The sequence below is a fragment of the Notamacropus eugenii genome, chromosome 1 (assembly GCF_028372415.1).
Source record: "Notamacropus eugenii isolate mMacEug1 chromosome 1, mMacEug1.pri_v2, whole genome shotgun sequence".
In the NCBI taxonomy this organism is placed as follows: Eukaryota; Metazoa; Chordata; class Mammalia; order Diprotodontia; family Macropodidae; genus Notamacropus; species Notamacropus eugenii.
Window position 1 is genome coordinate 211160936 of NC_092872.1, and position 12587 is coordinate 211173522.

General features: G+C 37.4%; 1 protein-coding gene and 1 long non-coding RNA gene across 2 annotated transcripts in view; one reads left to right on the forward strand and one right to left on the reverse strand.

Moving 5' to 3' along the window:
- Nucleotides 1–12587, forward strand: part of TBC1D12 (TBC1 domain family member 12) — a 136081-nt gene that overhangs the window by 96176 nt on the left and 27318 nt on the right. Inside the window, exons 6-7 of the mRNA XM_072625695.1 lie at nucleotides 58–164; nucleotides 4588–4668. Of these exons, the coding sequence (XP_072481796.1) occupies nucleotides 58–164; nucleotides 4588–4668 (188 nt within the window). The remainder of the gene's footprint in view (nucleotides 1–57; nucleotides 165–4587; nucleotides 4669–12587) is intronic.
- On the reverse strand, nucleotides 2540–3243 carry LOC140515144 (uncharacterized). The gene is made up of 2 exons (XR_011970857.1): nucleotides 3124–3243; nucleotides 2540–2699 (listed from the first exon to the last, which is right to left on the reverse strand). It is a non-coding gene; the product is annotated as an uncharacterized lncRNA (long non-coding RNA).

The window sequence follows — 12587 nt, forward strand, 5'->3', positions numbered from 1 at the left end:
AACTATTAGTTTCACTATTAAATAACATTCTCTTTTTTTTTTCTCCCTTATTTCAAGGCGTGGTACAAGAAGAGTTCGAGAATTGTGGTGGCAAGGACTGCCCCCTAGTGTTCGTGGGAAAGTATGGAGTCTAGCTGTGGGAAATGAGCTCAATATCACTCCTGGTTTGTATTACATGCTCCCACATAGACCAGCATGTGCGATATCAGTAATATTGTGTTTGTTCAACTAAATTCAAAGGACATTAAGCATTCACTATATGCTAAATGCTATCCTAGGCAATGGGGATGCAAAGATGAAGCAGGATGCAGTCTGTCCCCTCAGAAAATTTGCAATTTAGTTGGGAAGGGGGATGGGGTAGAGGTGGGTAAGAGTTAGGTTTAAATGTCCTGTAGCACCATTCTTATTTTTTAGGTGAGACAACTTAAATGGAAAGCTCCAGATCATAAATGATCATGGCAGGAGAAGTCAGATTCTCTTGACTCCAAATTCAGTGTTTTATTTATTTGTTTATTTAAATTGTACTCTATTCTCCAGTTAGTGTGAGCTCCTTGAGAGCAGGGACTGTCTTGATTTTTCTATTTAAATATGGCTAAGCATCTAAGTACTTAGGATATAGTAAGCATTTAACACTAGAAGGGGTAGAATTTTAAAAATATCTCCAAGGACCAAGCATATTTTTGTGTCAGTTGCTGTGCCTGGCTCTTCTGCTTTAATAAATGCTTTTTCATTCATTCACATTCATTCATTCATAAAGACAATTACAACAATAAAATACAGAAAGGGTCCAAACAGTGGTATTTGAGGCTTAAGATGGGTGAGATCACCTATCTTGATAGGATGGAAGTAACTTCTCAGAGATGAGAAACATCAGAAGTAGAACTTGAAAGATTTCAGCAGGTCAAGATGGTGGAGGCCATCATTTCAAACATGGTGGATAGTGTATGTGGGCACCAAAGGAAAGAGCAGGAAAAGATTAAGGAGGAGTTGGTTGTGTGTGAATAGGAAAAGTATGTAATAAAGCTGGAGAGGCGTACTTGAGGCCATTGAATGCCACACTGAGGCACCTATATTCCATTTACTAAGCAATAGGAGTGTGTTGGAGGTTTTTAGAGGTTGGAATGATGTGATCAGGCTTTTGCTGTAGGAAGATTTCTTTGACAGCCATGGGAAACATAAATTAGAGAGGGGAGAATAGTTACTTTGAAAGCGAGGACAGTAGTTAAGAAGCTGTTATAAGAGTCCATTCAAGAGGTAATGAAACCTGAATTGGGATAGTGGCAGTTAGTAGAAAGGGAAGCAAGATGTTAGAGATTATAGAGGTAGCTCTCACAAGGGTAACAGTTAGTATTGAGATTCTTCAATTCACACAATGAAGGCCTCTTTGCGAGTACTAGTAGGGAACAAGCAGGATTTCACAAGTGATAATGCATAGTAGGCATTTTTGCCATCAGACATTTGACTGAAGGATGTAAGGATGCAATATTCCACTGTGCCCCTCAGTAGACTTCTAGGCCATCACTTTTATTCTGGGTTCACTTTCCTGTGTTCTCAGTATTGACCCAGTGTGAACCAGTTTAACCTTACATTTTCATCTACTCTCAGATCCCTTGGCACCCTTGTCCTAATGTCCCTAATCCCTTCCCACAATCCATTCGTGGATCTGCTTCCTCCATTCCTCCTCATGTGCTGTTATATGGTTCAAAGAAGTCACACTGATGGTGCTGACTGGGTCCACTACAAGTTTGTTATTTATTTCAGTTGGTGCTCACTATTGCCCTTTTTCCTACTCCTTCACTCCATTCTGCCTTATTTTTTATCCTAATCTCTACAAAGGCCATTCCAGAGCTGCTCTTTTCAAGCCACCTGTGCCACCTTTCCCAATCCTTCTAAGCCTCCTATGCTAACTTTCCCAATCCTTTTAGCAGAAGACTTCAACTCCTACTTTACTGAGAAAACAGAGAACATTCAGCTGATATATCTTCTCCTTTTTCTATCAAAATATCTAGACATCATTCTCCTGTTCTCTTCTCCTAATTTCTGCAGTTTCTGAAGTCTCTAGTCTTCTTGCCAAGACCAGATCCTCTGGGTACTCTTGATCCTCTTCCTTTTTTTTCCTCCCATAAATTGGGCCCTGAATCTTACTACCAACTTCATCTTTAATCTCTCCCTTTTTACTCTTTGCTTGTTGCTTATAACCGTGCTTAGATTTCCCTTATGAAAAAAAATTGTCGTCTGACTCCATACCTTCTTCTCCATCACCTGATCTCTTGAAAATTACTAATGCTGAATCTGGTGACCTGTTTTCAGTGATCATCCTTGTTGACTTTTCTGTAGTATTTGACACTGTCAACTCCCTTGGGCTCCTGGGCACCATCTTCTCTGAGTTTTTGTGGCAGTATTCCTAGTTCTCTTCCTACCTGTATTCTTTTTCCTTCTTGTTCTACTCCACTGGATCATCATCTGTGTCCTATCATGTCACTGTAGGGATACTCTAACATTGTCTTGGGACCTCTTCTCACTATATTTCTCTTCTTTCTTTATATTTAATCTCCATGGGAGACTGGTCCCAGGAATAATCTCCCTTGGTTGGATTGTCTTGTCTATGCAGATAACACCCATGATACCTGCCTCTGATATTCACCAAATGTGTGAACTTGAACATGTCGCTTAACCTCCCTGGGCTTCAGTTTCCTCATCTGTAATAAAACAAAAATGAAGAGGGTGGATTAGATGGTCTTTGAGATTCTTTTTAGTCCTGAATCTGTGATCCCATGGTCTTAATCTCTCTCTTGAGTTCCAGTCTCTTATCACCAACTGTCAAACTGTATCTCCTGAATCTTGCCTGGTATCTCAAATTCAGCATGTTCAAAACAGAACTCATTATCTTTCCCTTTCAAAACCCAACCCTCTTCCAAATTTCCTTATTTCTATCAAGGGCACCATCATCCTTCTTCTATTCACTCAGGTTATATATACTCTGAGTCATCTTTGATAACACATATCCAGTCAGTTGTCAAGTTTTGCAATTCTACTGTATCTCTACAATATCTTTTGAGCCTTTTTTCCTTCTGTTTAACTTATATGGCCACCAGTCCAGTTTAGATTCATGTCATCTCTTACCTTGATTGTTGAACGTTTCCATAGTGGTCTTTTCTCAAGTTTCTCTCTTTGCCATCCTGTCCTCCACACAGCTCCCAAAGTGATTGTTCTAAAGTGCAGATATCACTCTGTCACTCTCTTCTACTGAAAATTAAAATAGCTAAGATTTACATATTTATCCCTTCATGCTCACAAAGTACATATCTCTTTTGATAACAAACATCAGTAAGCAACAGTGGCTCCATATTTTCTTTAGGATGAAATGTAAAATACACCTTGTGGCATTTAAAATCCTTCATGGTTTGACTCCAACCTGTCTTTCTAGAATTATTATACATCATTCCCCTGGTCCAGCCAAACTGGCTGTCTAGTGTGCTTTTGCATTGGATGTCCTACCTCGTGCTTAGAATGTTCCTCCTTATTGCTGCATCTTAGAACCCCGAGTTTCTTTGAAGATTCAGGAAAGTTACCATTTTCTATATGAAGCCATTCTTGACCAGCTACTGGTACCTCTCTGCCCCACCAGACATCGTCTTACACCTGTTCTTATTTATGTACCTGTTGATTCTCCTCTATGGAATCATATACTCCTTCCAAACATGGAGTGCTTCTTTCTTATCTTTTTGTCACCCAGCACAGTGCCTGTCACTTACTAGTTGCTTAATCAAGAAGTATGTAGTAAGTGCCTCCTACATGCCTAGCACTGTGCTAGGAATTGAGAATAGAAAGAAAAAACCAATCATGGTCCCTTCCCTCAAAGAACTTAAAGTGTAACCACATTGGTTAATTAATTAATTGGTTGGTGATAGTTCCATGAGTCTTTCTTTCCAGATAGCCAAAGACTAGCTAACAAACCAAAATAATAATAATAGCTAATATTTAAATAGTGCTGTAAAGTTTGCCAAGTACTTTACATATATTTGTATTATTTATATTACATCACCCTGTGAGCTAGGTGCTGCTGCTATTCTCATTTTACCGATGAGAACACAGGTTGAGAAAGGTTAAGGAATTTGCCCAGGGTCATACCGCTAATGTTGGAAGCAGTATTGGAACTCAATTATTGCTCACTTCAGGTCCACCTTTCTCTCCTTTGGGCTGGCCAACTTCAGTGAATTGTTGGTAATTTCCTGTAGTTGATAGTGATGTCTATTGGGTGAAATATAAGGTAGAAGGAAGTCCCGCATGCCAGCTGTCCCCGCCCTCCACCTTGTAAGTGTTCTTCCAGGGGCAGCATGTGTGATTGTTTCTGGGGTTCCAGTTTTCTGCTAGATTCTTGTTGAATGATTAAATGTGTAAGTCAAAGAGGATTGTGGTCCCATTAAAGGCTTTAGCAGTTGCATTACTGTTGGGCTAAGAAAGTTTTGATTTCTTTTTTAGTCTCATAAGTGTGAAGTTATTGAGTAAATATTTGAACATAAGTGTTCCATTCTTACTATTTTGTCTTAAACTTTTTTTTTATATATCTGTATTTTTCTTTTGCAGAACTTTATGAAATTTTCCTCTCCAGAGCAAAGGAACGATGGAAAAGCTTCAGTGAAACAAGTACAGAGAATGATGTAGAAGGTGTGTCTTTGTCAAGTGTCAGAATTTTTAGTTATGTTATTAGGATGAGTCTTAGTTCTTGTCATTAATGTAATATTAATGTATTTGTGTGGTGTTTTTTCATTTGATCATTTTATAACCATATAGGGAAGGAAGACAGATTAATAGCCTTTTTTTTCAGACGTAGAAAGTGAGAGATGCTTGGAACTTTGAAATTATCTTTACAATAACTCATCTGTCATAGTTGTCCTCTCTATCTAGTCAGTCACTAAACCTGGAATGTCTTACTGTCCATTTCTGCTTCTGCTGCTCTTATCACTTCATATCTAGAATCTTGCTACAGCCTTTTAGTGGATTAGCCAGCCTGCTGTTCTCCACTTCCTCAAAATAAGACAAGATAAATCTTAAAAGTGTTACTTTCATTATATTCTTTTTCTGCTCAGGAATGCGCCTATCACATCAGTTCAGACATCCTGAGTAAATGCTACCTGGAGAGCCCCAAGAACATAGAGAATGAATTTGGGAACTTAGGCCTTGAAAAAGAGATGAATGTGATATGAAGCAAATGGTAGGGGATGCAGAAAAAGGTACCCTGAACAGGGTATGATCAACAAGCAGTGTGTAGAATGATTTGATGGAGGTAGCATGAGTGCTCTGCTCCATTTTGATGTCTCTTTTTAATATTATGTATTATTCAGCACTCTCTGGGATGTTATTTAAATAGCTAGGTGTCCATACCTAACTGAACCATGTGGTCATCTTTTCTCATTTTTAAGGATATCTTGAGGTACTTCATTGAAATCAAGATCCACTGTGGTGCAGTATTTCACAGATCACCCTTTTATTCATGTTCCCATTTTTAAAAAAAGATAAACAGGTTACATTGGCATACATACATTGGCAAGGATTCTTTATGCACTGAGACTAGATACCAATGTTTCCTGCTTTCTTTTTTAAGTAATCATAATCTTTTAAAATAATTCATGCAGAGTTTTGCTGGGAATCAGTTGAAAGTTTTTCAGTCACTAGTTTTTCAGTCATTAGTTTTTAGAATACAAATCTTTCCCCATTTTTGTAAATAGGGTTAGTACTTCCAGCTTAAGTGTTGTCTTATCTCCTCATCCATCTCAGGCTTTAATTCCCATTTCCTATATGGTTGTTTTATTTTATTGTTTCACTTTTGAAGACTATTTTCCTTATTATGGAGCAATGAAGCAAAAGAGTTGAGCATTAATTCTGCATTCTCTCTCATTAACACTATGTCATACTCTACCATAAGTGGTCCTAGCCCTTTCTAGTTAGCCATCTTGATCTGGAGGGGAAAAAAAAAGTACTTTTAAAGCTTCCTTTCTCATTTTAGTTATTTTTCTGGGAGCCTTATTTTAAGTTTGATCTATACTCTCCTCCTCCCTGCCCCTACTCCTTTTCTTTATTTATGGTTCTTTTGAAAACACAAGCATACTGGAGAGCATTTAATTTAGATGCGTCAACTTTTTTCATCAATGCCAGATTTTACCCGAGGCTACCTTCCTCTAGGAAATTTAGACTGAAATTAAAAGTTAAGGTTTTAATGGTAAATTTGATTTTGTGATTGCTATTTAATAATTGCTATTTAAGAACATGTATAGAAAGGCATGTGAGCCACTTAAGACTTGCCTCAAAAGATGTTCTTTAGCCAAAGTGAAATTATAATCATATTTGAAACCTGGTTTTTGGAACTTGCCATTTTTAGATGCTATGGAACTATTAAGTGACTGTTCTTCTGAGTGTAACTCTAGGTATGAATAGCAAGAAAGGCGGTCTGAGCATTCAATCCATGATGCCAGTAAGCGGTGAGATGCTGGTGTGAATTGTAAAAGGTGATCTCATGGGAAGGGTGAGAGAGTAGCTGTTCAGCTTGGGCTGAGGTAGGACTCTCCTGACTCAATTTCCCCACTGACACCTGGCAGACTTTAAGCCTGACTAAATGCAAGTGGATAATGTAATCCTGCCTGGAATTGACATGAAGTTGGGAAGATATTGTATCCCTGCAATGTCCCTACTCTTGGTGGCAATTTCCTATAGTCAAAAGGTTTGTAAACTTAATACCAGATCTATTAAGTTATAGATTGTTGGTAGGGGAACATCTGAGGTTAAGTCTAAAATTAAGCTATTAGGCATAGGACTTTAGACCAACAACATTAAGTTAGGGTCCTTTAATTCTTACTAATACTGTGGAGACAATTAGGTCAAGAGCTTGTGAAGTTAGCAACATAAATATTATTTGTGTCTCAGTTGCTTGATGTTTAAAAAAAAAAATTCTGTTCTGGTCCATATTATAAATGCTTTAAAAAGAAGTATCACCTGACCAAAAGTTTGAATTGCTTTATCTGTTATAAACTGTTATAAACATAAAAAATGAAAAAGAAAATTAAAAAAAAAAGAAAATCCTGTCAAATAGACTGCAGAGATTTGTCCAAGAAATCATTCATTATGACCAAGTGGTGTTCATATGAGGCATGATAAGATGATTCAACATGAGGAAAACAACATAATCATATCAAAAACCAAAGCTTCCACAATGACATGATCACCTTAATAGATGCAGAAAAATCTTTTGAGAAAGTAAATCACTATTATCCTACAAACCATATACAATACAATCATAGATGGATCTTTAAAAACAACATATAGAACATCTATAGAAAACCAAAAGAAAGCATCATATGCAATGGGATTATACTAGAATATTTTCCAATAAATGAATAAATAAAATAAAATAAATGAATAAATAAAAAGAAGGATCCCATTCTCCCAAGTATTGTTTAATATAGTTCTGGAAATGCTAGCAACAAGACTAAGACAAAAGAGAGAAATTAAAGGCGTAAACTAGGTAGAGATGAGATAAAATTATCCCTCTTTGCTTATGATATGGTGGTTCACTTGGAAAATCTTTGGGAATCATCAAAGATACTAACTGATCCAATTAACAACTTCAACAATATTAAGCTACAAATGCAATGCCCCCAAATCAATAGCACTTCTAGATAATAATAACAAAATATAAAATGCAATAGAAGATAGGGAAAATTCATTCAAATAAGTTTTCTCTTCTTGATCTGTTCTTCAGATTTATTGTTTTTCTTATAAGAGGTTTTATTTACTCTTCTATTTTTTTATTATTCACAGTTTGTTTAGTTATTTCTTTATCTCTTATAATTTCACTGGCTTTGCCTTGCCCAATTCTAATTTTCAAGGTGTAATTTTCTTCCTTAAGATTCTGGATTTCTTTTTGTAATTGGTTGACTTTCCTTTCATAATCTTGTTTTTCTTGGATTATTCTCTCTCTCTCTCTTTTTTCCTCCATCTGTGTGATTTAATTTTTAAAGTCTTTTTTAAGATCTATGAATTCTTTTTGGTCAGGTGACCATTTGATGTTAATCTTTAGGGCAGAAGGGGGTTTCTTTGCTTCAACATCGTCCTCTGAAGATGAACCCTGGTCTTCTCTATTCCTGTAATAGCTTTCTGTGGTTGGATTTTTTCTCCTTTGCCTGTGCATTTTTTGTGGTAATAACTTTATTTTTGTAATCACCTCTAGCCCTGGGGTATGGTGGGTGCCTCTTGCCCCAGATCTTCAGTTCTCCCCTCTACCTTAGAAACAAAGCCAGACCTGTAGCCTTCTATACCCACAATCAGGAGCTTTCTGCCCCACTGCTTCTACACACATCTAGCATGCATGTGCTGTTTCCTTTAGTCCCCTCTGCTCTTCACAGCACAGATAGGTCTGGTGTTCCTTGTCATCAGAGGTTTCCTCTATATTCTCCTGCTCAGACGCTGAACTCCCCTTACTATTGGGCGTGGAAGTTCCTGTGGCTGGGGCCAAGGCAGCCTCTCAAACCAACTAATCCCAGGGCTTGTTGTTTAAGGGGACCCTAGCCTGGAGGTGTTTGTTCTTCACTGGGACCAAACCTCTTCCTGGAATTTTTTATTCTGATCTTCTCAAATTGTCCCAGGAAGACGCCTGTTGTGCCCCTAGTCTTACTTATTCTCCTCCCCTCCACTTATTTTGCCCTAAGGTGCTATTTTATGCGGGGGTGGGGGGGGTGGGGGGGGTGGGGGAGTGGGGAGGGTGGGGGGGAGGGAATCTTGAGAGCTTGGCATTTTTTGACCTATTCTGCCATCTTCCCAGAATCGTCTCATGTTTTGTGATTTTTGCATTCAGAATTTTATTTTTGTAAAGCCTTTTATCCCTTTTGAGCTGTATTTTCCCTTATACCCTTTTCTGATTAAAAAAAAAATCAGCCTTTTTCTAGTGTAGAGTGTGTGGGTGTTTGTATATAAGTTGGTTTTATATAGATATAAATATATTTTACATGTGTGTATATAATACATACCTATATGTAGAAATATAGATACTCAGATTTCTGTACATGTGTGCAGAAATATTTATATACAGCTATGTAGAAAATATTTCTCAAATCTCTGTTTTCCTATCCATTCAAACTACTGTCTTCATTTAGACTTTCATTTCTTTTCTCTTAAATTCTTATAATAGCCTCCTAACTAATTCCCTGCCTCTAGTGTCTGTCACCTCTATTTCATCTTTGACACACCTGTTTAAATAATCTTCTTAGTCTACTGGTCTGACCATATCATTCTTAATATGTGCAAGAAACTCTAGCGTCTCTCTAACTCTTATTAGAGGAAGAAATACAACTTTTTTGTTTGGTATGATACCTTCTACAGTCTGACTCCAGACTACCTTTTCAACCTTATTTTATAGTACCCTCCTTTGCAGTTCCTGTAATCCAGCCAAATTGTATTACTGGCTGTTTCCCAGTGTTTTCCTGACCTCTCTCATGAATTCTGTGTTTGTGGTAATCGAATGCATTATGATGTAGGAGTTAATGGGTTTCGACAATTTCAGATATTTTTAAAGGTTTCATTGACTATATTAGATGCATTCAGTTGTGGCATTTTTTATTTTTGTATGACCATAGGATTAGTGGTCATTTTCCTGATAGTAGATACTCTTTACCTTTTGCACCACAATCATATTAGTATCTACTTGAATGATTCTTAGTTGGAGATAGTTTCAGCACAGAGGAGATAGAGTCCTTATTTAGGGTTATGTTGTGAGGAAAGCAGCTGCTTCTCTTCTCTGGGGCTCTTATACTTGACTAGTAATGGGCTGCCTAAAAGTTATGTAGCCCACTCTCATATCTTTTTCAATTTCCTATCATTCCTTTCACTATACTTTTAACATACACTAAGCTACCTTTTAGCATTAAATAATGTTGAGTGGTTTGCAAACCTTAATGTGTTATATAAGGGCCAGCTCTTCCTGATACTATTGTTGCTGTTATTTCTTTTTTTTTAATTATTGTATTTGTTTTCAGTGTTCTACAATGACTTCCATATATCTTAGATTTTTTCACCTCCTCCCTTTAACCCCTCCCCTCCCCCTCCCTCCCTGAGTCAGCATACAGTTTTATATAGGTTCTACACGTACATTCCTATTAAATACATTTTCACCTTGGTCATGTTGCATAGAAGAATTAAAATGAATAGGAGAAATCATAAAACAAACCAATATGTAATACAAAGGAAAATGATCCACTACATTCTGCAATTGAATCCATAGTTCTTACTCTGGATGTGGAAAACATTTTGCCTTAAGAGTCTGTTGGGAATTTTTTCAAGTCCTTGCTTTGCAACGAAGTTCTAAGTCTATCAGAAAAAATCCTCACATACTGTGGTTGTTGCTGTGTACAAAGTTCTCCTGGTTCTGCTCCTTTCGCTCTGTTGCTGTTATTTCTTCATTTTTGCCTTGAAGACCTCAGAGGAACTTAATTTTCACATACCTCCCCTCTTCCCCATTTAATAAACCCCAGTGGCTGTTACCCACAGGTTCAAATGTAAAAGTCCTTTGTGGTTCAAAACCCTTCATAACCTGATTCCTTCCTCCTTTTCTGGTCTTCTCACTCCTAACATGTACTCTGCAATCCAGTGACACTGGCCTTGCACAAAACACTCCATCTCCCCACTTGAGGCATTTTCACTGTTCCCCATGCCAAGAATTCCCTCCTTTCTTGTTTCCTGCCCTGGCTTCCTTCAGGTCTCAGCTAAATCACTGCTTTGCACAAGAAGCCTTCCCTGGTCTCCCTCAATGCTACTTCCATCCCTCTGGTTTTCTCTACTGTATCCTGTCTAAATGTTGTTTGTGCGTAGTTGTTGGCATGTTGCCTCCTCCATTAGACTAAACTTCTTGAGGACAAGTGTTGTCTTTTACTTTTGTTGTATGTCTCGTGCTTTATAGAGTAATGCTTAGTGACTGGCTGATTTGGCATTTAAAGCTCTTTAGACCTGGATCCTTCCTTGCCATGCAGCCACCTTGGTGCCCTTGCTGTCCTTTATACAACATTTTGTCTCCTGATTCCATGCCTTTCTCTTCACCCCTATCACCTGCCTTTTCTGGCTTTCTTCGAGTCTCAAATCCTACTTTCTGCAAGAGACCTTTCCCATTCCACTTTACTGCTTCTGCCTTTCCTCTGAGAATCCTTTTGCCTGTATATATTTTATGAATACCTACTAATATACATGTTGTCTGCCTCATTGGAATGTGAGTTCCTTGAGGACAGGGAGACATGTTTTTGTCTTTTATTTATATCTCTAGTTTGCATTTGATTCACCTTCAAATATATATCTCTTCTGAATTTTCTCTTCTCTATTTCCTATAGCTGTTTTTCATAGGACATGGATATCAATCATTTTACTAGTCTGGTAGAACTCTTTTTAGATGCTATTTTGTCAGTGTGGACTAAAATATCATAACCCAGAAGAGGAATCTAGTATTCTATATGTGATCCAATCAAGGTGGAGTTATCTCTGTATTATCACATTATTTTGTCCCTTCTCCTTCTTTAAATAAATGCAACCTATAATTATATTAGCATAAGAGAATTAATTACTGAGATCCTGTCTGATTTAAGCACTGAGTTGATGCATTTAGGGTAGATACTCTAGTCTTTCAGTATCAGTAACCATAAAGTATATTATGACTTTTGTTTGAACCTAGCCATATTCCACCTGACACTTTCATCTTGTTAGATATTGGTTGATCAAAAAGAAGCTTTTTTTAAAACAAAAATTACTTAGGAGCTATTGTGATAATTTCAGGTTAAGTTAACTTTATATTATCTGCATGAGATATAACTGTAGCAAATTTTAAATACCTTGAGTTGGCTTTCCTCTGATGCCTCCTCTACTAAGCCACTCTCCCATATTGTTTTGTTGTTTAGTTACCATAAGCAAAAGTATTTTGTTTTGGTTTTGGTCTTAGTCATCCAGACCTGTGATCTTAGCAGTGTGGGGAGCAGCCCTAGTTTGGAAACTCATTCTGCTGTTTTATAATAAAATCTTTTATTCACATCATTGTAAGAAACGGTATAAAGAAAGAATAAAAGAGGGCTCAAGACAGACGTGTGGGGTGGATGCCCCAAGAAGGAAATGGATGATGATTCAGCAAAACAGACTAAGAAGGAACAGTCAGATAGGAGAATCAAGTGAATACAGTGTCATGGAAGCCAAAGGAGAAGGGGATGATTGATAGGGTCAGAAACTGTAGTTAAATTGAGGACTGAGAAAAAATCTTTGAATTTAAGCAGTTTACATGATTAGTATTCTTGGAAAATGCCATTTGTTAAAGTGGGAGAGTTGGAAATCAGATTTCAAGAGATTGAGAAATGAGTGGGAAGTGAGGAAGCATAGTTGTGTTCCACTCTTTCTAGGCAATTGAGAAAGAGACGAGATGTAAGATAATAGCTTGATGAGGGACAGTGGGCTCAAGTGAAGGATTAAGGTTGTGGAGACAAGAGCAAGTGTAAAAAAGGAGTCAGTAATAGGAGAGTATAGATGAAAGAGAGAATGATTGAGGAGATAACTACCTGAAGGTAAGGGAT